The sequence below is a fragment of the Chiloscyllium plagiosum genome, unplaced genomic scaffold (genome assembly GCF_037043375.1).
Source record: "Chiloscyllium plagiosum isolate Xiang-an unplaced genomic scaffold, Cpla_swu_hap1 HiC_scaffold_7, whole genome shotgun sequence".
NCBI classification, from domain to species: domain Eukaryota; kingdom Metazoa; phylum Chordata; class Chondrichthyes; order Orectolobiformes; family Hemiscylliidae; genus Chiloscyllium; species Chiloscyllium plagiosum.
The window spans coordinates 73503688-73531326 of NW_028270145.1; the positions used below are offsets into that span (position 1 = coordinate 73503688).

Here is a 27639-nt window from a genome sequence, read left to right on the forward strand (position 1 = left end):
GAGATTCCATGATATGTATTGGAATTTCAAACAGGTTGGTGTCAGAATGGGGACAGGTGGGTGCCAAAATTGGATTGCTGTCCTCTTCCCAATGTGTGATCACAATTCTGGTCCAAACACGTTTTCAATATGTGCAGTTCAAAATCAAATTGATTGCCTCCTGCCAAGAGGCAGTATAACCAATTAAGGGCAATTTGTTTTAAAATAACAGGGCTTATTAGGCCATATTATGTTAACTTGGTGCTTTCAGGGCAAAAGGGTTTCCAAAAAATATAACTGGTACCACCACGATTGACCCTGGATTGTGGCCAGGCAGCTGTAACATTTTAAAACACACAAAAAAACTTCCCTGGACTTCTCCATTGCAGCCTCCATGCCCAATCATTGTCATTGGGTTTGACAATCATTGGCTACTGGAAGATTGGTCATTGGCCCTCCAGCTTTGGGAGATCACCCATCACCCTGATTGAACACAGAGTTTGCACACTGGCCTTTAATTGCTTGAAACATTGAAAATTGTGGTTAGTGTGTTTGATTTGTAATTAGTTCCAATTTCAATTTCCCATTCCCTCACTGAAAATCCAGCCCTGTGTCTAATTGAGAATTACAACTTAAAATATATAACCTTTAGATTGAAGAATGGTACAACTTGATCGACCACCACTTCTGAAGGCCTGACGGACACAGGACCAAGTGCATCAGCAGCCTAAAATAAATTACCATATATGTTCATTCATCAGCATGACAAAGCATTTTGGTAGTTTGTTGCCCTGACACTGTTATTATACTTAGTTAATTGTTTAAAAAAAAACAGAAGTTTGATCTTGCACCTACTTCTGAGTTGAATGCTTTTCCTATGATTTTCCTCTGGTTTTTTGAGAGCAGAAGCATTTTTCATTTAAAATTAGTTTTGGAACCTTTTTACTCCAAAAAAAGAGACAAAAATATTGTGACAAAGGAGAGATTGGCCATGGATAAAGGTTTTTTATTTGTTTACACTGAACTCGGAAGACTGGTCATTTCAACTTGTTTGTCAAATATTCAATATTAGCCTTTATCGATTCCCTTTACTGAGTTCCAGAGATTTGAGAGTTGACTGATGAAGGATTTGAAGTGGAAGCTGTTTTCGTTGCTGGGATTTTCAGCTAAGTGCTGGATTTTTAAGATTTAATTTTTTTTTCTATTTTGCATGCTTAAAATTAAAAACTCTGAGTAAATGAAGAGTAGAAAAGCAAGTTTTTAGAACTTCCTCTTTTAGACCGTTTCATGTAGAATGTAATTTTTTTTAGGTCCTTCCAGCAGCATAGTGTGTCAGCTGTATCAGTCTACAAATTCTGGATTTGAGAAAAGTGTGGTCTTTTAAGACAAGTCAAGATGAGCAAATTTGTAAGGAGTGATTATGGCAGTGAACAGAGTGGTATACTTCTCCTGTCAGATGTGGGAGATTAGGGAACAGTTGACTGTCCCTAGAAACTATGTCAGCAGCAGGTATGTTTGAATCTGTCTCATGTCAGGATGTTTGGATTAACTGGAGAGGCAGTTAGAGTCACTGAGCAGCATACAGGAGACAGAGAGTGTAATGGTTAGTAGATTTTAGAGAGCTGTTTACACCACAGGTTCAGTCAGATAGATGGGTGAGTGTCAGGAGAGGTAGGAAGGTAGTTCAGGACTCTCCTGTGGCTATTTTGTTCTAAAACAGAAATACCATTTTGGGTACTGTTGAACGGGATGTCGGTCCGAGGAAAATAGAAGTGGGAACCAAATCATGGAAACCAAGAATGAATCTTATGTTAAGGGGGTTTTTCAAGATACAAAAGAGTAATTGTTATGAGAAACCTCTCCTGTTAGGTACACAGACAGGAGATTCTGCAGCAGTGATTGTGAATTTGTGTGGTATGTTGTCTCCCTGGTGCCAGGGTCAAGGATACCTCAGAATGCTTGTAGCATATTATCAAGGGGGAGATAGAGAAGCCAGAAATTGATGTACATATTGGTTAGAATTACACAATGAGGGAAATGGTTGAGCCTTTGTAGGCTAAATATTGGAAGTTACATAGAAGGTTAAAGAGCAGAACCTCAAAGGTAGTAATCTCTAGTTTACTCCTAGTGCTACATGCTAGTGAGAAAAGAATAAGACGATGGGGCAAAGTTATCAGTGGCTAAGGAGACTGTGCAGTGAACAAGAATTCAAATGTTTGGATCATCCAGATCTATTCTGGGGCAGAAAGGACTTGTTCAAAAAATATGGGTTTCACCTGGACTGGAAGGGGACCAATATCCTGGCAGGGAGATTTACTAGTGCTATTCAGGAGAGTTGAAACTGGTTGGTTGGGACAAAGGTATCCTAAGGAGGAGTGAGAATAAGAAGGACAAATGAGGATCCTTCTGATTTAAAAAAGAGCAAGCTAATGAGAAAAGGAAGACAAGAACAAATCAGAGAACAAGGTGACTCTGATGAATTAAACTGCATTTATTTCAATTGAAGGTATCTTATTGGTAAGGCAAGTGAACTCAGGTCAGATACAGGAATATGGGACTGGTATATCATGGCTATTACAGAAACATGGAGGAAGTGAGGACTGAAGATGCTGAAGATCAGAGTCGACAGTGTAGTGCTGGAAAAGCACAGCAGGTCAGGCAGCAACCGAGGAGCAGGAGAAATCACGTATTGGGCATAAGCTCTTCATCAGGAAGCCTGATGAAGGGCTTATGTCTGAAACACCGATTCGCCTGCTTCTTGACCTGGTCTATTACAGAAACATGGCTGAGGGAGAGACAAGACTGGCAGTTCAATGTTTTTAGATGTTATAAGAAGGATAGAAAGGGAGGCAAGAGAGGAGTGGAATGGTGTTTTTGATTGAAGAAAACATTCCTGTACTTAGAGAGGATATTTCTGAGGGATCATCCAATGAAGCTATATAGATGGAACTCAGAAATAATAATAAGATGATCACCTTGATGAGATTGTACTATAGGGCCTCCAATAATCAGTGGGAAATTAAGGAACAAATATGTCTAGAGATCTCAGATATACGTAAAAACAATAGGTATAACAGTGGGGGATTTTAACTTTCCAAACATTGACTGGGAGTGCCCAAGGTGGAAAGGGCTTGGATGACAAGGAATTTGTTAAGTGTGTTCAAGACAATCTTCTTTATCAAGATGTAGATGTAACTACTATAGAAGAAGGAAAATTTGACCTTTTTTTCGGAAATAAGGCAGGAGAAGTGTTAGTGGGGGAGCACTTTGGGGCCAGTGATCATAATTCTATTAGTTTTAAAACAGTTATGGAAAAGGTTAGGCCTTGTATGAAAATTAATGTTCTTAATTGGAGTAAGACAAATTTTCATGGTATGAGACAGGAACTTTCAAGTGTTGATTGGAGTACAGTAGACTGTTCGCAGGTAAAGGGATGACTGGTAAGTGGGAGGCTTTCAAAAGTTAGATAATGAGAGTTCAGAGGCATCATGTTCCTGTTAGACTGAAGAGTAAGGTTGGTAATGTAGGGAATATTGGATGAATAATGTTATTGAGGTTCTGGTCAAAAATAAGAAACAGTCATAAATTAGATATAGATAACTGGGATCAAGTGAATCTCAAGATGAGTATAAGGGGTGTAGGGGTATTCTTAAGAGGGAAATCAGAAGAGCAAAAGGGGATATGAGATAGCTCTGGCAGATAAGGTTAAGGATAATTCAAAGAGTTCCTGCAAGTACATTAAGAGCAAAAGAGCAACTAGGGAGACAACAGTGCCCCTTAAAGATCAACGAGGTCATTTATGTATGGAACTACAGGAGTTAGGATACTAAACAAATATTTTATATCAGTTTTTACTGTGAGAAAGAATCTACATTACAGAAGAAGTGATTGGGATCTTAAAAAGCGTAAAGGTAGATACATTTCCAGGACCTGATGAAACATACTTGAGGAGATTGTGGGAAGTTAGGGAACTTGTGGGACCCCTAGCAGAGGTATTTTTGATTTTATTTATTTATTACTACCCATGTGTACCGAGGTACAGAAAGAGTTATTTTATGTTTACAGATGGATCATACTAAACAGGTACATTAGGGTATCATAAACGAGTGCAGAAAACAGTGTTACAGTGTGGGGAGCAGACACCTAGGTCTCAGAGTTTGGAGATGATTTTCTTCAGAATTATGGTGTTGAAGGTGGAGCTGTAGTCAATAAATATGAATCTCATTCATTTGTATCATCTATAGCCATGGGTGAGGTATTGTAGAACTGGAGAGTAGCTAATGTTGTGCTTTTATTTCAGAATGGCTGTAAGGAGAAGCCTGGGAACTATGGGCCTGTGAGTTTGACATCAGTGGTGGGTAAGTTGTTGCAGGGGATTCTGAGAGACAGGATTTACATTCATTTGGAGAAGAAATGACTGATTAAGGGTAGTCAGCATGGCTTTGTTCCTGGCAAATATGTCTCACAAACTTGATTGAGCTTTTTTAAGGATGTAACCAAAAAGATTGATGAAGGTGGAGTGCTCTTGTTCAGGACATTGATGAAGCCATTTTGGTACTATGTACAATTCTGGTTGCCCTGCAATAGGAAGGATATTATTAAATTGGAGAGGTTTCAGAAAACAATTACCAGGATGTTGCTGGGACTAAAGATTGACTGGGACATTTTTCACTGGAATGTCGGAGGTTGAAGGGTGACATTACAGAGGTTTATAAAATTGTGAGGGGCATTGATAAGATGAATAGCAAAGGTCTTTTTCCTAGGGTGAGAGAGTTCAAAACTAGGAGCATATTTTATAAGGTGAGAAGAGAAAGATTTAAAAGGGATCTGCGGGGCAACATTTTCACACAGAAGATGGATTGTATGTGGAATGAGCTGCTAGAGAAAGTGGTACATGTAGGTCCAGTTACAACATTTGAAAGACATTTGAATCAGTACATTAATAAGAAGTGTTCAGAGGGATATAGGCCAAATGCATACAAGCAGGACTCGTTTTAGTTTGGGAAACTTTGGCGGCAGGGACAGGTTGGACTAAAGGATGTATTTCCATGCTGTATGTCTCTGTGACTTTAAGATTCTAGCAGCAATGCTGTTTTACATGACCATGAGCCAAAGGTTTGAGACATTATGCTGACAGAAATCATGTGAGTATTTGTTATCATGTATGAGGACTTTTTAAAACTAAAAAACTAACATTAAGTCATGATAATACAAATTGTCTCTATTTATTCAGTATATCTGTGAAATGTCAATCTACATTTAAATGTAGAACATACTGTGAAATAATGCACAAACTTACATTAGAAAGCAAATAATATGTATCAGAAAGATACAGAGTAAATAGTGATTTTAATAAAATAACAAACACATTGGCACTTCGAAGTTGGTTGTTCTTCTTGTTTCCCTGAAGAAAATGGTTGTAACAATGTTCAGTGTCTACCCCTAATAATGCTATTTAAATCCAAGTTGTTGTTGCTGCAAATTAGAAATTTAAAATGATCTACACTGTTAATCGAAACAAAAATGTTGGCATCATTCAAGAGACAATTGAATTGAATGCAGGGTAATTTTGTCTGGATGAATGATTTTAGGTGGGCCACATTACATTCTCCAGTGTCTGTCATAACATCTTGAGTGTACTGTCATTATTCCTTATGATTTTCCCTGTACTTTAATCTATTGTACCTTTTTGACTGCAAGGTCTCCAAAATAATCTATTAAATGATAAATTTATGTTACACTTTGTGGTTATTTTATAGTCTACTGCCAAAAAATAGTATGGTCATCAACCTGAAATATTGGGCAAAAAGTAGTTTGCTCGCCTGCATAGCAACTGGTGAACTGGTGGGAGCCCCAGTTCACCTTTCTATGAGAGGCTAATGCTATTTAAATTTGAAGAGAAATTTACTTCAACAGTACAGGGCAACCTCAATTATCCGAGCAACACGGACAGGGAGTATTTTGTTTGGATAATTGAATGTTCAGATAACACAGTCTAGATTAGAGTGGTGCTGGAAAAGCACAGCAGGTCAGGCAGCATCCGAAGAGCAGGAAAAGCGACGTTTCGGGCAAAACCCCTTCATCGGGAATGAAGGCAGGGAGCCTCCGGGGTGGAGAGATTAGAGAGCACCACTCTGACCTAGACTCTGATTTCCAGCATCTGCAGTCCTCACTTTTGCCTAGTTCGGATAATACAGTCTACTTAAGCATCAGGACTTTGAGATCTTGTTCGGATAATCTGAAATTCAGATCATTGATGTATTCGGTCTCCTACTCAATCAAGGCTCCAGCATTATGGAAATCCTGTCCACAAGATCCTGTCAATGCCACTGGCTGTTGTAGCTGTTGCTGGTAATACACCAAGGCCTTCCTCGGGGATCATCAGGGGATATCTGGAGAGAGGTGGGATGGGGATTGAAGGAATGGTGTTGCTGGGGCTTTTCAAAGAAGAACGCCCATTATGCAGCAGACATGGGAGACCCACCATGCAAGTCCAATTAAATCCTCGAGAACTCAGGGATAACTGGTTGCAAATGGCTAATGAGCTTAATTGACTCTTGCTTTCAGCAGATGATATTTCTCTGTTGGCCCCTTCCCATCCCCTGAGAACTGTGGAATAGTTTTCCTGCCCCTGGGAATTGATTGTATAGCCTCCCACACAGTTCTTCCAGATTCCATGGCCATCATCAAGCTTGCTCCACCAGACTTCATTAAATTCTATCTATGAACTCTGTTTCTCTTGCAATGAATGCTACATGGGCGTATACAGCATTTCTTGCCATGAGCAATATCAAGTAAGCAATATGAATTAGTTAAATGATGAGAGCTGTTTTATTATTTTAAATGAAGAATATATTAAAAAAATTGTATAAATTGGAATCTTGATTTGATTGTCATTAATTATGCATAATTAAAGTTCTCAAAGTTTATATACTTTACTTACTAATTCATCCTTCCAATCAGGGGAAACGTAATAAGGGAACGTAAAAGGCTGAATGTCTCCTATTTCAAAATAATATCTATCTTCACTTTCCTGAACTGTCCTGCCAATGGAAAGTATGCTGCTCTCTGTTGAGGAAGAAAAAGAATGGAAAATATTTCAAGAGAAAAAAAGTGCAGAGAAGGTCATCTTTTTATTCAATGTTGTCATAGAATCCAAAGTTTGGTTTCAGCCTGACAATGGATAATGAGTAGATGCTCAGATAGGAACTGGAGAATGAAGCTGATAGGGACTGAAATTTGGGGCTAGACCTTATATTCATTAGAATTTCATTCCATTCAAAATTTTGTCTTTAAATTCTACCAAGCAGATGCACATATGTTCACCAATGTCAGTCAGTGTGTCAGAATGAATAGATCTTCTGCTCTCCCCTACACATCAAAGAGACAATTCAGAGAAAATTATTTGAATATTCAAAGGATTTCATCCTGTTTCTCTTTCAAAAGAGTCATAGGATTTTCGCTAGCTGACAGCTGAAGGCAATTCTATTGATGCTGCAGGATTGGCTTCAGATTTTCACAGACAGGAAAATGATTAACAAGGAGGCAACTGGAAGTTCAGGGTCTTTGTGTCTTGCAGTTGCCTGCTACTTTAACACACCTCACTGTACACTGGCTAACATTGTTTCAGGCTTGCTGAAGAGCACCAGCGAAGCTCAGTGCAAGCTGGAAGAACACCTCTTTTTCCGCCTGGGGACCCTGCAGCCTTCCAGACTAAATATTGAGTACAATAGCTTTAAGCCATCAGCTCTCCCATGTCCTTAACCCAAATCCCATAACTAGGCCTCGTTATCACATAGTCTGTCATTACGCACCACCCATTGTTAGTCACTAACAATCCCATTAATTGCTATTCACTTTCCTAGCCAGGACATTATCCACTATTTTCTCTGTCCAACTGCTCTTCTCTCTCTTTGGGCCTGCTACTTTAATCTTCTGTATATAAACTGACATTTTCCTAGCTACCATCAGTTCATAGAGTCATAGAGATGCACAGCATGGAAACAGACCCTTCAGTCCAAACCGTCCATGCCGACCAGATATCCCAACCCAATCTAGTCCCACCTGCCAGCACCCAGCCCATATCCCTCCAAACCCTTCCTATTCATATACCCATCCAAATGCCTCTTAAATGTTGCAATTGTACGAGCCTCCACCACTTCCTTTGGCAGCTCATTTCATACATGTACCACCCTCTGTGTGAAAAACTTGCCCCTTCGGTCTCTTTTAAATCTTTCCCCTTTCACCCTGAACCTATGCCCTCTAGTTCTGGACTCCCCAACCCGAGGGAAAAGACTTTGCCTATTTACCCTATCCATGCCCCTCATAATTTTGTAAACCTCTATAAGGTCACCCATCAGCCTCCGACGCTCCAGGGAAAACAGCCCCAGCCTGTTCAGCCTCTCCCTGTAGCTCAAATCCTCCAAACCTGGCAACATCCTTGTAAATCTTTTCTGAACCATTTCAAGTTTCACAACATCTTTCCGATAGGAAGGAGACCAGAATTGCATGCAATATTACAACAGTGGTCTAACCAATGCCCTGTACAGCCGCAACATGACCTCCCAACTCCTGTACTCAATAGTCTGACCAATAAAGGAAAGCATACCAAACGCCTTCTTCACTATCCTATCTACCCGCGACTCCACTTTCAAGGAGCTATGAACCTGCAGTCCAAGGTCTCTTTGTTCAGCAACACTCCTTAGGACCTCACCATTAAGTGTATAAGTCCTGCTAAGATTTGCTTTCCCAAATGCAGTACCTCGCACTTATCTGAATTAAACTCCATCTGCCACTGCTCAGCCCATTGGCCCATCTGGTCAAGATCCTATTGTAATCTGAGGTAACCCTCTTCGCTGTACACTACACATTCAATTTTGATGTCATCTGCAAACTTACTAACTATACCTCTTATGCTCGCATCCAAATAATTTATCTAGGAGAAAGTGAGGACTGCAGATGCTGGAGATCAGAGCTGAAAATGTGTTGCTGGAAAAGCGCAGCAGGTCAGGCAGCATCCAAGGAGCAGGAGAATCGACGTTTCGGGCATGAGCCTTCCTGAAGAACACATTTTCAGCTCCAAATCATTTATGTAAATGACAAAAAGCAGAGGACCCAGCATCGATCCTTGAGGCACTTCACTGGTCACAGGCCTCCAGTCTGAAAATCAACCCTCCACCACCACCCTCTGTCTTCTACCTTTGAGCCAGTTCGGTATCCAAATGGCTAGTTCTCCCTGTGTTCCGTGAGATCTAACCTTGTTAATCAGTCTCCCATTGGGAACCTTGTTGAAAGCCTTACTGAAGTCCATATAGATCACATCTACTGCTCTGCCCTCATCAATTCTCTTTGTTACTTCCTCAAAAACCTCAATCAAGTTTGTGAGACATGATTTCTCACGCACAAAACCATGTTGACTATCCCTTTCACTTGTCTCTGTAAATTATATGATCATTATAAAACTCTTGATAGCACACAGGAAATCTATTTACCATTAATAGCATTGACTAAAACACATGAATCTACAAGAATCAAACAAAAAATAAAATCACCTAAAAGTAGAAGAATTACTGAGAATTTGCCGCATTGCCAGTTCTTAAAACAAAATATCAACTATTGGTAAGTCATTATAATGATACATAATATTGATCTTAAGGATTAATTGGGTCAAATTTGGCTATTTTACCAAGATTCTGTTTGAATAATTTAGAATCATAATTCAGTTGCCTTTTCTTTTTAAATGTAGACATTCAAAATCAGTTAGTAATCATATTTCCAAAGTATAACTTAATAATGATTTTTCATGCCATATCACATAAAGCTATGGCCAAGTGCTGGCAAAATGGGGTGAGAATAAATGGCTGATTGATGATCAGTGCAGACATAATGGGCTGAAGGGTCTCTTTACATGCTGTAAAAACTCTGACTTTCTAAATAATGTGACGCTTTCACTTTTTATGATACATGAAAAATAAAACATACCTTAATTATAAATATACAGTTACTGGTATATATTGTACTCAACACATTTATAGAATTCTTCAAAAATAACCAATTGCTTACCTTTTAAAGAAAGCTTACTTTCATATCGTCTTTTCAAGTTTTTGACAAGTTTTTGCAACAAAATCAGTCTATGGTTTACCCTGCACTGTATAATAATCTAGGATTAAAAGAAACATCAGTTATTAAAATATTAGTACAAGTGATGTAAGATTCTGATAAATGCACTGGAAATGTTGCAAGTTTTTATAAAGTTTTCATGCAGTCATAGTCGTACAGCATAGAAACAGACCCTTCGGTCCAACCAGACCATGCTGAGTATAATTCCAAACTAAACTAGTCCCATGTGTCTGTGCTTGGCCCATGTCCCTCCAAAAATGTCTTATTCATGTAAATGTCTTTTAAACATTGTAACTATGTCCGCATCCATCACTTTCTCTGAAAGTTCATTCCACATCACTCATTCCAAACCACTCCCTGTTAAAAAAAATGCCCCGTGTGTCTTTTTTAAATCTTTCTCCTCTCTCCTTAAAATATTGCCCCAAGTCTTGAAACTCCCCACCCGAGGGAAAAGACACCTGCCATTCACCTCATCAATACCCCCACGTTTTGAAAACTTCTAAGAGGTCACCCCTCAACCTCTTAGGTGCCAATGACAAAAGTCCCAGCCTCTCCTTATAACTCAAAACCCTCCATTCCCAGCAACGTTCTGATATAATTCTTCTGAATGTTCTCAAGCTTAATAATATCTTTCCAATAACAGGGTGACCAGAACTGGACACAGTACTCTAAAAGTGACCTCGACACTCTAAAAGTGTCTTGTATATTCTCAATATAATGTTCCAATTCCTAGACTCAATGCTCTGAGCAATGAATACAAGTGTGCGAAATGCCTTCATAACTAACCTATCTATATATGATGTAAACTTCAAAGATTTATGTACCTGAACCCCTAGGTCTCTCTGTTCTACAACACTACTCAAAGCCCTAATTTTAATTGTATCAGTCCTGCTCTTGTTTGTTTTACCAAAAGACAATACCTTGCACTTATCCATATTAAACTTCACCTGCCACTCTTCAGCCCATTGATCCAATTGATCAAGATCTTTTTTGTAATTTTAGATGACCTTTATCAGTGTTGACTGTACCACCAATTTTGGTGTCATCCGCAAACATACCAACCATACCTTCTATATTCTCATCTAAATTATTTTTATAAATGACAAACAAAAGTGAACCCAGCACTGATCCCTGTGGAACACAGCTCGTCACAGGCTTCTAGTCCAAAAATAAATCCTGCCCTGTCACTCTGTTATAGTTGAGAACTTGAGTTTTGAATGTTTATGGAAAAAAGGATGTCTTGATCTATATTTTTAAAAAGGGTCACTTTGGACATTGGTAACATTTGTTTTATGGTTCCATCTCCAGAGGAATCTCGATTATCTGAAGGACAAGGGCGGGGAGTATTTTGTTTGGTTAATTGAATGCTGGATAATCGAGTGCTGGATAACATAGTTAGCCAAGTGTCAGGGCATTGTGATTTTGTTTGGATAATCCAAAATTCGATTAATTGAATGCCAGATAATCGAGGTTCCTCTGTAATTGCTGAACTAGTTTAGCATGGTTTTAGAAGGTTGTTAGAACAGACTTGATGGGCCAAGTGGCCTACTCTTGTTCTTTGTTTTTATATTTGTCTTATATATCATTCAATAAATAATCTTATGTGTATTAAAGAAACTTGGAAGACGTATTCATTACAATATAGATAAAGTATATTATTGGTGCTATCAGAATCATTACTCTACCAGTCACAACATAAGTTTAAATGATTTACTCAACATTGCACAGCATCTGTCACCTATCCACCCATTCCACCAAAGTGTCTATGTCTCTTTGAAGTTTTACATTCTCTTTCCCATAGCTCATCCTCACATTTTAATTCTTCCAAGTTTTGATTCACCTGTAAACTTTGAAACTACCACCTGCACACCAAGGTCTAGATCATTTACACATGTTCCAGGCAGCCAATTTAGCCTACTTCATTAAGAGAAAATTATGTTTAATGATCTTGCTGGTGTTTTTATTTAAGTAACAGAGGGTTGATAAGTAAAAGGCTGTTATGTGCTGAGCATGGATTTCAAAAAGGCGTTTGATGCTGTGCCATGCAACTGTATTATTAATTCATTGACAAATACTTGATCTCACAAGAAATTAAGGGCTACGGGGAGAATGTGGGGAGTTGAAATGCCCATCAGCCATGATTAATTAAATGGCAGAGTGGACTCGATGGGCCGAATGGCCTTACTTCCACTCCTATGTTTTACGGTCTCATGTCAGGAAAAGCAAGTCCCAATACTAAATCCTAGGAAACCCCATGACAAACTTTTCTCCTGTTTGAAAAACTCCCATTAATCGTTACTGTTTTCTATCACAGAGCTAACTTTGTGTTCTTTTTTTCACTCCGTGACTTATCACTTCCCTCATAAGACGGTTGTATTAGTCATAATTTTCTCTTAATGAATGGGCTAACTTGGCTGAATTAACCCATATTGTTTCAAATGATTATAAATTATATCTCAAATAATTGAGTTTGGGAGTCTTCCACCACAAGTTAAAGTGACTGATCTGTAATTGCTGGGTCTATCTTCACAAACCCTTTTTTTTTAAATTAAGGGTGCATGTTTGCAATCCTCTAGTCTTCTGGCATCACTCCCAAATTGAAGGAAGATTGAAAGATAATTGTCAGTGCTCCTGCAATTTCCACAGTCTTGGATGCTTCTCATCTTTCGATATTAAAGTTTGTTATCAACTTTAATATCGAAAGTTAATCTAATATCTGCTCCTTAACAATTTTACCCCTTCCAGTGATTGAGATTCTCCCACTTCCACCAAGTCCTGAGCAACATTGGCCTCTTAAGTAAAGACAGATGCAAAGTATTTAGTTAACACTTTTGCCGTGCCTCTTGCCTTCTCATGTAAATCCCCTTTCTAGGACTTAATTGCTGCTACTCCTCCTTTTGTCAGTTTTTTACTATTGGTGTAATTATAGGAGAGGGATTTTTCCTTAATATTGGCTGCCAATGACTTTTCATTATCCCTCTTCCTTCTCTTATTTGCTTTTTCACCTCCCTTATGGCCCTACTGTATTCAGCTTGGTTCTCAACTATATTTACCACATGATATTTGTCATAAGCACACATTTTTTCTTCGATTACCTAATTTCTATTTCAATTGTCATCCAGGGAGATCTTGATTTGTTTATCCCACCTTTTTGTGGGAATATACCTTGACCACGTTCAAGCCATCTCTTCTTTGAAGGATGCCCATTATTCAATTACTGTTCTAGCCATCAAGCCTTGTTTACAATCTATTCAGCTCAGCTGGTCTCATCCTGATGAAGTTGGCTTTCCAAAAGGTAGATTGAACAATGTCATTCTTTTACAGTCATTCTGAATCTTAAGTTACAATGTCCACTGTCCCCTAAATGTCCCCCCACTGTTAGTTGATCTACTTAGCCTATGTTATGCCCAAGAATCAGGTCTACAGTGCCTCCCTTTTTCTTGGACTTGATCATCACTAGAAAATCTCCTCAACACAATCTAGGAAAGCCTGCTTCTTACTTACTCTTAGACTACTATTATCCCAATCTACATACTGGCAATTAAAGTCCCTCATTATAATCACTCTATGAAGGTTACACCTATCTGTAATTTCCTTGCAGGTTAGTTCCTCTACATCCTTCCCATTAATTGGTGGTATTTACATTACACTGGGTACTGAACATGTGACAGGCCAAGGAAGGTAGTTGCACTGATGCTTACAAATTTGTCTCCAAGCCATTCACTGTCCTGACTTGGAAATATATCACAGTTCATTCAGTGTTATTGGGTTAAAATCCTGGAAACCTTCCCGAAAGGCATCGTGGGCTACATATACGAAATAGAGTTATGCAGTTGAGGAAGGCAGATCGCCACTACTTTCTCAATGGCATCAAAGGAAGGGGAATAAAAGCTGGCCAAGCCAGTGAGGCCACATCCAAACAATTGAATAATAATAAAGTTAGCCATGGAGTGATCATGTGGGCAGAAAAATATGGAAATGAAATTTTACATGGAGAAATGTGAGATAATGAACTGGGAACAGCAAATAAGGCAATAGACTACACAATAAATGATGGTACAGAGAAGTGCAGAGGTTCAGAAGAATGTTGGAGTGCAAATTCACAGATGTCTAAAAATACCAGATGGGGGTTAACGGTGGACTGGATTCTTTCATTTATTACATGAAACAGAATATAAGGGCAAGGAGGCTATGATAGAACTGCATAAAACACTACTTAGTTAGAGTTCTGTATACAACTTACAGAAAGGATGAGATCCAAATAGTATAGAAGGGATTTTGTAGGATGTTGCATGGACTGGAGAAGTTCAGGTTTGAGAAAATATTAGACTAGTTTTGTGTTCTTTGGAACAGACAAAACTGAGGGGACATTCAGCTGAGGTATGCAAAATTCATGATCAGCCTTGATAGAGTGAATAGAAAGAATCTATTGCCTAAGCAGATAATTTATTTCTTTTTTCCCTTTTGTTATTGACCTAACTGGCAGAAGGATTAGATGTTGAGGAGAATTTATTCATTCAGAAGGTGGTGGAATTCTGGAACCAACTGCCTTAAAGGGTGTTCGAGAAAGAAACATTCACTGCATTTAAAGTACTTAGTAATACACTTGAAGTGACACAACCTACAAGGCTATGACTGAGAGGAAATGATGGCCTAGACTATTAATCTACAGATCCAGGTAATGTTCTGGCACCTAGGCTCGAATCCTGCCATGGAAAATAGTGGAATTTTAATTCAATAAAAATCTGAAATGCAGTCTAATGATGACAATGAAACAGATGCTTATAGTTCAAAAATCCCATCTGATTCAATACAATATCCTTTTTTTTAAGAGTAGGAGTACAGTGAAAAGCTTTAACAATGTCTGCCTTCTTATGGCGACATCTTAGGTACAAGTACCTAGATACAATTCTTGGATTCACCAATGTCCTTTTAGGGAAGGTTATCTGCTATCCTTACCTGGTTGCTCTACATGTGACTCCAGACTCACAGCAATATAGTTGATCCTTAATCAACTGTCCTCTGGACGTTTAGAAATGGGCAAGAAATGCTGGCCTAGCCAGCAATGCCCACATCCTGTGACTGAATAAGAAAAGAGCTGGAAAATGTAGATAGCTCCTTTTTTGGTTGTCAAAGACATGATCAGCCTCTTTCTACAACAGAGTTCTGTGATTTGATGATTATATGATCAGAAGTCAGCAGGTTTGTTTGTAATCACTTTCGGAGCACCACCCCTTTGTCAGGCAAAGTGGCTTCAACTGATGAAGGAGCAAGGATCCGAAAGCTTGTGATTTCAAATAAACCTGTTGGACTATAACCTGGTGTAATGTGATGTCCGACCTTGTCCACCCCAGTCCAACATCGGCACCTCCACTTGATGATTATAGCTACTTAAACAATGTTTAAGCTATGTTGAGAATTATGGAAGAGATACAATCAAAAACAAAATGATTTAGTTGATGTGGGTCACACATCATTGAACAGATTGAAGCAGGGCAGAGTTTCTTTACTAAGATTATTGGAAAAAGTTAGGGAAGAAAAGTGACCAACGTATGAGCAAGGAATAAGAGAAGGCCTCTTGGTCCCAATAATCTTTTTTTCCTTGGTAATCAAGAATTTATCTACTGTTACTTTTAAAAATATTTAAAGATTCTGCATTCACTGCCTTTTATGGAATTCCAAAGACACAACCTTTGAGAGGAAAAAAATGTTTCCTCATCTGTTTTAAATGGGCACCTGCTTATTTTTAGATTCACCCATAAGAAGAACATGCCTTTCAACATTCATCTGGCAAAGTTCTTTCAGGATCTTGTTTTAATTAAGTCACCTCTGACTTTTCTAAACTCCAAAGGATACAGCCCAGCAATATCTAACATTTCCTCATGAGGAAGTCCACTTATTCCAGGTATTAGTCTGGTAAACCTTCTCTGAATTGCTTCCAATGCATTAACATCCTTTTGTAAGTACAGTGATCAGTACTGTACACAGTACTCCCGATGCAATCTCACTGGTACTCAATATAACTGAAACATAACCTCCCTATGTTTTGCACTCAATTTCCCTTACAATAAACTGTAACATTCTATTAGCTTTCCTGATGACTTGCTGTACCTTTATACTAACCTTACATGTTTCATGCTCAAGGACACCCAGATCTCTTTGTGTGCAAAGCTCTGCACCTTTCACTATTTAGATAATGTGCTTTTTTAAATTCTTTCTGCAATGTCACACTTTCCACATTGTACTCCACTTACCAGATCTTTGCCCACTCATTTAACCTATCTATATCCCTACATTCCTTCTGTACATCTCACAATTCACTTTCCTGTATATCTTTGTGTCGTCAACTAATTTAGCTTCCATATCTTCAATCTCTTCTTCCAAATCATTTATATAAATTGTAAAAGGCTGAGGGCCCAGCATCAATCCCTGTGGCACACCACTCATGACATTTCTCCAGCCGTAAAAAGACCCATTCATTCTTACTTCCGGTTAGCAAGCTAACCTTCTATCCATGCCAAGCCCCGACACAAGGAACTTTTATTTCTGCGATATCTTTTGATGTAATACCTTATCCAAATGTTTTCTGGAAATTTAAAAACAATAAATCTGCTGGTTCCCTTTTATTTACAGCACATGTTACTACTTCAAAGAGCTTCAGTAAATTAGTTGAACTAGACTTCCCTTTGACAACATAATGTTGGCTCTGTGTGATTATCTTGAACTTAAAATATCAAGCTAACTGCCCTATAGCTTTCTACTTACAGTCTCCCTAATACATAAAATCAGCTTTCTGCTTAAAATAGTTTGGAACTAAACCATTAGGCAGAAGACCAATGGGTTAGATTCTTCACAAAAATGGGAATGATATCTTTGACATTCAATCAGAAAGAAAGGTTGTTGAGGAGCACAGGAAGACTGCACAAGGCACATCTTCTCACGTTAAATTTGACAAACTAACAATCAAGTTGTAATATTTAAGACCAAAGATAAAGTGAACTTGGGCTACTTCAGGCTGAAAGGCTATCAAAGGAAAAGGAATAGCCTTCCAGGATATTAATATTTAATTATGCACTTTCAATCTTGTTTCCATCTTCAATATAAACAATAGTGAGAAAGGTCTGTCAAAAGTTTTTTTCTATTTCAAACCAAGGGTTAGAAGAGACAATGTATGAGATAATGAGAAAGAGACAATATTGTGTGAGGCATAAAAGAATGTAAAACAATGTAATTAAAATTGTAATTTAATTTCTTTATCTTACTTAAGTAATTTTACCAAGGTGACTGTGTTTCTTTTGGCAGATTAATATATGACCTGAAATGACCTTATATCAGTCATAATTACAAGGATTGTCATAGTGCAGTGGTAATACAACAGTGGTAATATAAGAGTTTCAAGTTCTACCTGCTTCAGAGATGTGTAAAAACAACATCTCTGGACAGGATGATGAAAATATATCGACAGCAGTCATCATGAGAGGCAGGAACGTGTGGCTTCTGCTAGCTGCCAAAGGGTCAAGCGATGCAAGAACATCTATAAAGGTATAATGTGCAGAAAGCAACCCCCCCCCTCCCCCACCTTTCCCTGCCTGGTTTAGCATGTTCAAAGGTAAGAAAGCTGAGCAATGTAATTGTATCAGCTCTTGATGGTAAGAAGACCTTTCCAATTTTTTCCCCTCAAGCTTTAAATGGAGACAACAGAATCTTGCCATTGAGCTGTCACTATCGTATTTCCATGCAACTTATTGAAGCCCCGGCTCACCTTATTTACAAGCCACTTTCTGTTCTTCGTTTCTTCATCATGAAACAAAATGGTACAAATTCCGACACATAAATCAGGGCATGCCTAGCTGCTGCAATAAGCCAAATGCTTGACCAGGCCATCACACAATGCTTCCTGACTATGCCCCTGCAAAATCCATAGCCACCATCCTCCTCAAACCTACATCCGCACAAATCAGCAAACCATCAGCCTCACCACATCATGCCTGCTCCCTGACCAACTCTTACACCAGTTCAACCCTTCAGCTTGAAGCTCAGGGACATACATAACTTGCAGATCACTGATGCACAAAGACAAATATCAATCTCATGCCTCTGGGCAGGATCTCCCTTAAAGCTTGCGATGTTAGCACTAACTTACTCTGCACTTACTTGAAGGCTACCAGCCTCTGTCTGCTTCACGTTTCTTTTGTTGCACATGATCAATAACTTTGGCACTGATTTAGGGGATGCAGTCTTTGTATGGCTCACATTACTCTGTTACACCTGTGGCTGTAAAACTAGCCATTAATAGTAAAATAATAAGAAAAACTTACCCTCGTGTTTTGCAAGAAAAGCTGTTAGAGAAGGGATTAATTGATGCACTTAGATATGTGTTTGTACCTTTCGTGCAGCTTGCTGAAAGTGTTTGAGAGCCTCATGTCGAACTTGCCAGGGATCATTAGAATAAGGGTCAAATTCAGGGACATGGCTTGGAAGCTGTAAGGAAATAAACAAGAAATCAGAAATTTTTAAGTTGGCCGCATTAATTTCTGACAATAACAAAGTTGATTCTTCGTTGGCATTTTTGCACATCATAATTGTACTTGAGCATCATTATCTTAATGTAATTAACAATGAGAATAATAATTAAGATAATTCTCTGCAACTACAAGACTGTGTTCTTGCAAGTATCATTATATAAACTGCTGTACAGATTTATTTAAATAGTCATTAAATATAAACATATAATACATGAAAAATTATGCCATTTTACTTTTTCTCTTTTTATATTCTGCCCAATAAATATCATTCTAAACTAAACACAGAATGAACATAGAATTTATTAAGGGTTGGGAAATTTCAATGTCCATCATCAAGATTAGCTCAATTGCAGACATAGTTAGTGAGGGCAAAATAACGTGACCTCATCCTCACTTACCTTCCTGTTATGGATGCATCTGTTCAAAAAAGCATTGATAAGAGAAACAAACACAAAGTCATCAATTGTATTGTCTGACTAAAATTGCACTAAATTATAGATTTAGAACAGAAAGGAGCTCAGTGGTTAGCACTGGTGCCTCACAGCACTAGAGATCCAGGTTCGATTCCATCCTCGTGTTTTGCACATTCTCCCCGTGTCTGTGCAGGTTTTGTCCGGGTGCTCCGGTTTCTTCCCACAGTCCAAAAATGTGCAGGTCAGGTGAATTGGCCATGTAAATTGCCTTTAGTGTTAGGTGCATTAGTCAGAGGGAAATGGTTCTGGGTGTGACTTGTTGGGCCGAAGGGCATGTTTCCACACTGTAGAGAATCTAATCTGAAAAAAAAGAGCCATCAACAACAGCAGAATTGTATTCCACCTTGTGTTATAATACCATTATGGGCCAGACCCTCAAAATATATCAAGAAGGTAGCCCAGACCCTAACTTTGCTAGTTGTTTAAGCAGGTGGAGAGTGGATATTCCAGGAGAGATGCAGCTGGTCAAACCACTTAGTTTATTTACAAGATTACCAAATGAAACACAAACAGAAGAGATCAGAATACAGAATAACTTAACTTATCTGAAAACCAGAAAGATTATACCAACTTAATGATACTATTCCCAATACTTGCAATAATTCCCATCAACACCCCTTGGCACAAAAGGTAAAATCAAACACAGGTTCTTACAGAAGCGAAGTCAGAGAGAGACGAGCATGAACCTGCTTCTTTGGACAAAGTGAGGACTACAGATGGTGGGGATCAGAGTCGAGTGTGTGGTGCTGGATTGGAACTGTTAATCTGGTCCAGTCAGGAAACTCATATCCTATGAGGTCCACTTTGCTGACCTAATTTCAATCTCTATATCGCTCCCCTCAGAGTCCGAGGATACAAGCCAGTTCTGTTTTTTTAGCTCTTCCTGGGGCATTTTAGCACTGGATCAGTTTCCTCCAACTCTGCCTCGGATACAGGCAGCATGTAATGCACTGTAGTTCACCTCTTATGTCTGGAGCATCTTGGAAGAAATTAATTCTCCTGTTTCAGGCAGCAAAGGCATTGAGGCAGTGATATCTATTGTGTCCCTCTCAGTTTCATAGCTATCTTCAATGATTGACAGACAGAGAGAACCCACAGGTTCCAGAACTGCTGGATAGGCAGTTGAGGAGCCAGGCACATTTTGCTCCCCCACCATTTGCAAGTTTGCAGCTTTCATGTGGCCCATGTGCTTGTTCAGGATCATCGCAATGTCATTGGACCTCACCTCACCTCAGCCATGCCTCTAACCCATGCAGGGCCATTCCCCTAGTTCCTAAAAAAAATTTTGTTCCCTGGAGTAAACTGTCTCTCTCACTTAGCAGAGTCTTGTGTCCAGCATTGGTGTTTCTGTCATATCACACTCCTCCTCCCCCCACAAGGTCCAGGAAAATCAGATTTAACAGTGCGGAGTCTTCTCCCCCAGTAGCAACTCTGCCTCAGCTATCCTTGTGGTTGCCTGAGGGGGGACCTATAATTAAATAGTAACTGGGACAGTTTGGTGTTTAGTGAATCTCTAGGCTGTTTCTTTAGGCTTGCTTTCAAAGTTTGGATTGTTCTTTCTGCCAGACCGTTGGATGATGGATGGTATGGAGCTGTCCTTATATGAGGAATACCATTCAACTTTAGGAAATACTCAAATTCCCTGCTGGTAAACAATAGCCCATCATCTATGACCAACACTGCTGGGAGTCCATGTATTGTGGAAGATGTATGCAGTTTTTCTGTCATTGTCCCCATGTTTGATAATTGAATGCTACATATGTTCAACCACTTTGAGTGGGCATCCAAACTTACTGAGAATATTGAGCCCATGAAAGGATCTGCATAATTTACGTGTTACCAAGTCTAGAGTTTATGTGGCCATTTCTACAAATGTGGCAGTGCTGTTCGCAGTAATTTGTGTCTCTGTTGGAATTCTGAATACTGTCCCACCAACACAGCTATGTCCGTATCCAATCCTGGCCACTGGACATAACGTCTCACCAACACCTTCATTTTGGAAATCCATGGATGACCACGGTGGAGTTCAGCCAATATCTGACCACGACCTTTGCTCGGGCCAATTACTCTTGCTCCCAACCTTTATATGCCAACCACTACTGTGATCTGGTCTTTCCAGGTCCCCGCATCACCAACAGCTATTTCAGTTTTGCTAGGACCAGATCATTCTGTGTCCAAAGTCTGATTTTGTCAGCTGAAACTGGAAGTCTCCAGCAAATTTAAAAGCATTATGGATTCTCCTGCTACCAGGGGTATATGTGCCAACAGAGGGCAGCTGAAAGCATCTGCATTTGCTACTTGGCCTCCTGGAAGATGTTCCAAACTGTAATTATATGCACTTAGTGTTACAGCCCACTGCTGAATTTGGCCTGAAGCTATTTGGGCGTCACTGCATTGTCCTCTTTTCAGTGGACCTAGCAGGAGTTTGTAATCCGTTATTATTACAAATTTATATCCGGAAAGTTATGGTAGAACTTCCTGACTCCAAATATGACTGCCAAGCCTTATTCCTCTATCTGAGCATATTTACACTCTGCATGAGCCAATATTGCATACGCTATTGTGCATTCCTCTCCTTTGGGCTAGCTATGAGCTAATACGACCCCATTGCCACAAGGCGAGGTACTGTATGTCAATACCAGATCTCACTTGGGATTATTGTGTGCAAACACCTTTAGAAGGTGATCGTTGTTGTTTTCTCTTCTTTGAAAGCTATGGCTTGGCTATGCGATCATTTCCATGGCTGCTCCTTTTTAGGAGTTGATGCAAAGGTGTCAGGATGGAGCCCAGATTATGTATGAACTTTGTGTCATAGTTCACCAGCCTGAGGAAAGATCTAAGCACCGAGACAGATGTGGGAGCCAGGGTACATTTGATCGCCCTCACTTGATTTTCCATTGGTTGTAACTCGGTCTTGTCAACTTCGTAGCCCAAGAAGGTCACTGGAGGTGCCTGAACACTCATTTTTCCCGTCTGAGGCATATATCTGCCTGAGAGAAATGTTTCAGGACTATGTCCAAGTTCTTTAAGTGCTTCTTATTGGTCTTCCCTTTTATTAGCACATCATCCAGATAAATGGCAATCTGGGTAGACCTTGTAAAATGTTCTCCATCGTCTGCTGAAAAATTGCACAGGCTGAAGATACCCCAAATGGCAGTATCATATATTAGTACAAACTTTATGGGTATTAATTGTAGTATACTTCTGGGAATCCTCCTCTAATTGCAATGGCTCATGTCACTTTTGTGAAGGACAGCCCCCTTGCCAGCTTTGCATATAAATCCTCTATATACTGGATTGGGTATTTATCCAGCTGCAAAAACCGTTTACCATTTGTTTAACATCCCCACAAAGACCCATCAGTCTGGTCAGGTTTGATGATTCCTTTGCTTTCCAACCTTCAACCTATGATTTCTGACTCTACTTTTGCCCATAATGCAAATGGTACTAGGCGGGCCTTGCAGAATCATAGAATTGCATCCTGATCAAAATGGAAGGTAGTTTTGGCCTTTGGCTCCTTTGATAGTTCCCTGGGCCTTCCTGAAACACTTCCTAGTATTTGGTTAGGACTTAACTTAGGCAGCCATTATCTAATCAAAAAATGATGAACCAATCAAGGTGAATATTTCTCAAGCAATTTCACCACATTCAGCTTGGACCCAAGCCTTTAACTAAATTCAGTGGGAACTGAACCAGCTGTTTCTCATTTGAGACCAGAACCAAAGTTGCACCCTTAATCTTAACTGTTGCCCAATATAGATTCTCAGTCTAGCTGAAGTCTTGTACAAACTTAAGAGTTGGACTCCAGAGCGAATTTTGTTAAAAACTGGTTCTGCAATCACTAAAATGGCCATGCCAGTATTGACCTCTAACAGAACATTTAACCAGGTATTTATTTTGTTTGGTTCTGATTTGGATGTTGCTAAGCAATTTAACTGTTCCAGACCAGATATACACAGATGTTCTAGGGTGTGCACTCTCCTGGATACTGGCTTATGAGTTCTCTTACTCAATTTAGGTGCAGTGGGACTCTTTTGCTATCTCAAGTCCACAAACCAGCAGCAACTACAATGACTTGCTGGAATGGATTCTGCAGAAAATGTTAACTATTTATCTGAGGCTTGGTTTTGTTTTGGGGCTTTGCTGTGAGTCCCTCTGTTCAGGATATGTTCTGAGTGAGGCTACGGAATTGTCTTCATTCAAGTGGTGTTCCCTAAGCTCAGTTTGACTGGTGAGGGTGTCCACTTCCAGCAGAATACCCTGCAACTCATGCGCTCCACATGCCGCATTTTCCAATGATAAAGTCAGTTGTAATGTTTCTTTGAAGTCCAATTGGGCTTCAGCTACATGCATGGTTACATCATTAACCCTACATACCAAATGGTCTCTCAGCATCTCATTAAGGGTTAAACCTCTGCCAGTCACCTTAACCTCATCAAAAATCCCAATATGGATTCCCCTGGTTCTCGAACAACTAAATAAAACCAATAGCTTCTCAGAATTAGAGGCACCTTAGGATTATAATATTCCTTAACTAAATCTGTCAACTCTTGAAAGGTTTTCATATCTGATGTCTCTAGGAAAGCTAAACTGTCTATATCTAAAAACTGTGTGGGTCGACAAGCTGTCAGGAGAATTAATCATTCCTTTTCATCTGCCCAATGTCATGTGCCTGGAAAAATAATACATTCTTTCCACATACTGGGCACAGTCTTTGCTGGCAGGATTGAATGAGTCAAGCTTCCCAAGTAATGGCATAATGTCAGAAATGCTTACCCTAACTCAAAGATTACTGTTGTTGTGAGCAAATCTCTTCAGGACCTTCTTTTCTCTCATCATGACTGAAACAACTCCACAGAGGCTGGTATCCCATCACCACTTTACCATTAATTTATATGTGGAGTGTCATTGAACTGTCAGAGCCAGTTCTCAAAATGAACAGATCCTCTGACAATCCTGATAATATCCTGGAGCCAGGGTTCCCTGACTGGGGCTGTTAATCTGGTCCAATCAGGGAACTCATATTCTATGAGGTCGATCTGGCTGACCTCATTACAGTCACTACAATGGGTGTTTCTCTTAAGCCAAAGAAATGCCAGATCCTTCTAACTGAAACTTAATGCAGTATACTGTTTGCTTCATTTGCTTATAAAAGCTATTGTAAAAGCTCCTACTGCAGCTACAATCATGGTGGAATCATTGCTCTTGAACCACAGCTGAGGGGAATTGTGGAGCTGCTACTTCCATGTCACTATGAATATTGGAAGCACATTAGTAAGCTGTTGGTAATCACATGTAAAGCAGTAAAAGCACTCTTTAAGAGAAAGTATTTGATGCCCATGGTTGAAACTTTTGAGTTCAACCAATAAAAAGCCTCCAGCTTGTCAGTTGCTTGAATCAGCTTTTTTTGGTTGGCACTCACCTCAATGACCAAGGCAAGTTGCTGATGCAAAGACAGAAATTGTTGGAAAAACTCAGCAGGTCTGACAGCATCAGAGTTAACGCTTTGGATGCAGTGACGCTTCTTCAGAACTGATGCATTAAGAAACACATTTCATGACTGGGAAATTCATAATTCACTGTTAAGGCAGCTAATAATTGGCTTTTAAGAGATCTTAGGAAATGCTTAACTACTAAGTTTACACAGCAATGGGTATTTCTGCTCTCCTTTAATTTCATCCTGGAGAAAGTCAGCGGACAGTGATATCACATCGGGATCCCTACCCTGTCAATTTATAGACTTTCTAATCCCATTCATCTCTTACTCTTCCTCCAATGGTCCAGGAAAATTCACCGATTAATTCTGTCTCTTTCTGTCAGACAGGCTGATTTATTTCCTGCATTTACTGTTCTTTATTTCCAATAAGTAATCTCTTCTGAAGGTTATCAAAATGTGATCATTCTGAGGCATTCTTCTTGGCTTTACATTTTCGGACAGAAAGATAAGTGTCTGCATGGATTCCTTTTATCACCTCCACTGGCAGCAAATTCTGTCAACACTTTATAAATTTTGATTTTCTAAATTGTTCATAAGAAATCTCTGACTATACCATGCTGGGACAAGGAATCTAATTTTTATCTTATTCTAGTACTTATCCATGAATATTGTGTTCTTTTATGATTGATTTCTTATTTGTATTAAAATATTGTTTTGATTCATTTAACAAAAACATTGGATGGCATTCTTTCCTCTTCAACCATCTGCCCAAATGGAATTCTGCTGTCCAGCTGGCAAAAAAAAGACCCAAACAGAATGATTTGTACAATGTTAACTGTGAAAACTGAATTCACCTGTCCAATGTTACGTAGAACACGCTTCAACGAAACCTTCATTTCATGTCTTTCACATTCTTTTTCTGGCACAGGAACATCCAAATGTATCTACAAAGTGAAAACACCAATATTATTACCTATCTTAGATATTCTAGGCCATGGAAAACACACTTCAGATTAATTCTGAATGGAGTTACTGCATGGATGCTTAATGAAAACACAAACAGATGATTTTCTTTCTGCTTTGAGAGAATCTCCAAGCCTCCAAATTTAGCAACATAGTCTAATTATTCAGATACAACCTTATTGTCAGGACTTGCAGTCTAATTAATAATCATATTGCTGTATGAACAGAGTAAGATAATAATCTGGCAAATGAAAGAACACATCAACTGAAATTTAATAGATGCTATAAAATATGAAAAACGCTTGAAATAATTCCTACATGAACCACCTCCAATAAAAATATAAAGCTATCTATTTAGAATGGTTGAACATTTTCATAATGGATTATGGGAAACCATTTCTCTACTTTAGCAAATAAGATGGCTTTGATTATGATCTGTAATATTATCTGCCTTCAATCAATATGTCACTTCTATATAAAGACCTTAAATAAGCTGCCCTTTGAACAGTTAATAAAATATCAATTAGTAGAAAAAGATACATTATACGAGTCTTCCTGCCTTCTCCTGTATTGGGCAGTAATGGTAAAAACAATGACTGCAGATGCTGGAAACCAGAGTCTAGATTAGAGTGGTGCTGGAAAAGCACAGCAGTTCAGGCAGCATCCGAGGAGCAGTACCGCTCCTCGGATGCTGCCTGAACTGCTGTGCTTTTCCAGCACCACTCTAATCTAGACCATTGGGCAGTAATGGGTTTTGGCATTTGTTCTTCAGATACTGACAGCTCTATCTAATGCTAATGATATTTTTCATGTATAAACATAGAAATCAGACTACTTTGCTGCCGGTTGAATTGGAGCTTACCTTCATACATTGTGTAGATCTCATTTGATGTGGTTACTTTTAATGTTAATCATTAACCTGAAACTCAAATATACTAGCCATATAAGTACTGTTGCGGCAAGAGAGGGTCAGAGGCCAGGAATCCTGCAGAATATAACACACCTACTGACTCTCCAAAGCCTGTCCATCATTCACAAGGCACTAGCCAGGAATGTGATGGAATTTTACCCACTTGCCTGGATGAGTGCAACTCCAACAACACTCAAAAGGCTTGATCAATCCAGGACAAAACATTTGCTTGATTGGTACCACATCCCACAACATTCACTCACTCCCTCCACCACTGACACTCAGTGGCAGTAGTGTGCACCAACTGCAAGGTGTATTGCAGAAATTTACTAAGGGTCTTGGCACCTTCCAAACCTAAGACCTCTACCATCTAAAAGATCAAGAAGCAAATACATGGAAACATCACCACTAGTTTCTCTCCAGGACACTCACTATCTTTGGAAATATATTGCGATTTTTTTCAATGTCATTGGGTTACTATCCTGGAACTCACTACCGAAAAGCATTGTGGATTTAGTAACAGCAAATGGAATGCAGCAGTTCAAGAAGTGAGCTCAGCCCACTTTCCAAAGAGCAGCAAGGAAGAATAAAAAATGCTGGTCCAGCCAGTGACATGTACATTCCATGAATAAATTTTAAAAAAATTAGAAATGAAAATGGTGGCTTATCCTTTTACTTACTATTCTGGAAGAACTCAAATTGTTAACTTTGTTTCTCTCTGCGCAGATGCTATCAGACCTACTGAACTTCTACAGCACTTTCTGGTTTATTTTTTTTAAAAATAATTGGCCTGAAATTCTGATTGGGTCAATATGGACTGATAGGTCAATATGGACTGATGGGTCAATATGGACTGAGCAAGAACAAAATTTTATATAGAATCCATTTCCTCCGATTGTACCCCTTCTAAACTAGGTTGAATCAGACAATCCAGGGTTCAAACTCTTCCGTGTGTTATAATTTATGTAACCTTGTCTTATTGTGGCAAAGACACAATTTCCTCAAAACTTTGTTCAGGATTAATGGTTGGGAAGTCAACTTTAAATGAAGTAAGTGAATCACTTTGTAAAACAGTTCTGTTTTGATCTATTTGTGGCTTACCATGTTAGTCCTCCCTTCAGACCATTTTGGTCTCACAATCATTACACTGTACTGTTCCAAAGATATTCCATGTGCAGTCATCTACTGTGAATATAGACTTCAATGATTTTATGCTGTAGTTTTTTTACCTCA

General features: G+C 39.1%; 1 protein-coding gene across 3 annotated transcripts in view; it reads right to left on the reverse strand.

The window, feature by feature from the left end:
* cfap221 (cilia and flagella associated protein 221) overlaps nucleotides 1-27639 on the reverse strand; it is a 263805-nt gene that overhangs the window by 51967 nt on the left and 184199 nt on the right. For all 3 annotated transcript variants that reach the window (XR_015757537.1, XM_043693986.2, XM_043693987.2), the window contains 5 exons: nucleotides 25388-25477; nucleotides 18484-18579; nucleotides 10042-10138; nucleotides 6923-7047; nucleotides 626-706 (listed from right to left, as the gene is read on the reverse strand). Coding sequence is in view for 2 of the 3 variants with exons in the window: in XM_043693986.2 (XP_043549921.1) it covers nucleotides 626-706; nucleotides 6923-7047; nucleotides 10042-10138; nucleotides 18484-18579; nucleotides 25388-25477 (489 nt within the window). In the remaining variant the exon portion in view is untranslated. The remainder of the gene's footprint in view (nucleotides 1-625; nucleotides 707-6922; nucleotides 7048-10041; nucleotides 10139-18483; nucleotides 18580-25387; nucleotides 25478-27639) is intronic.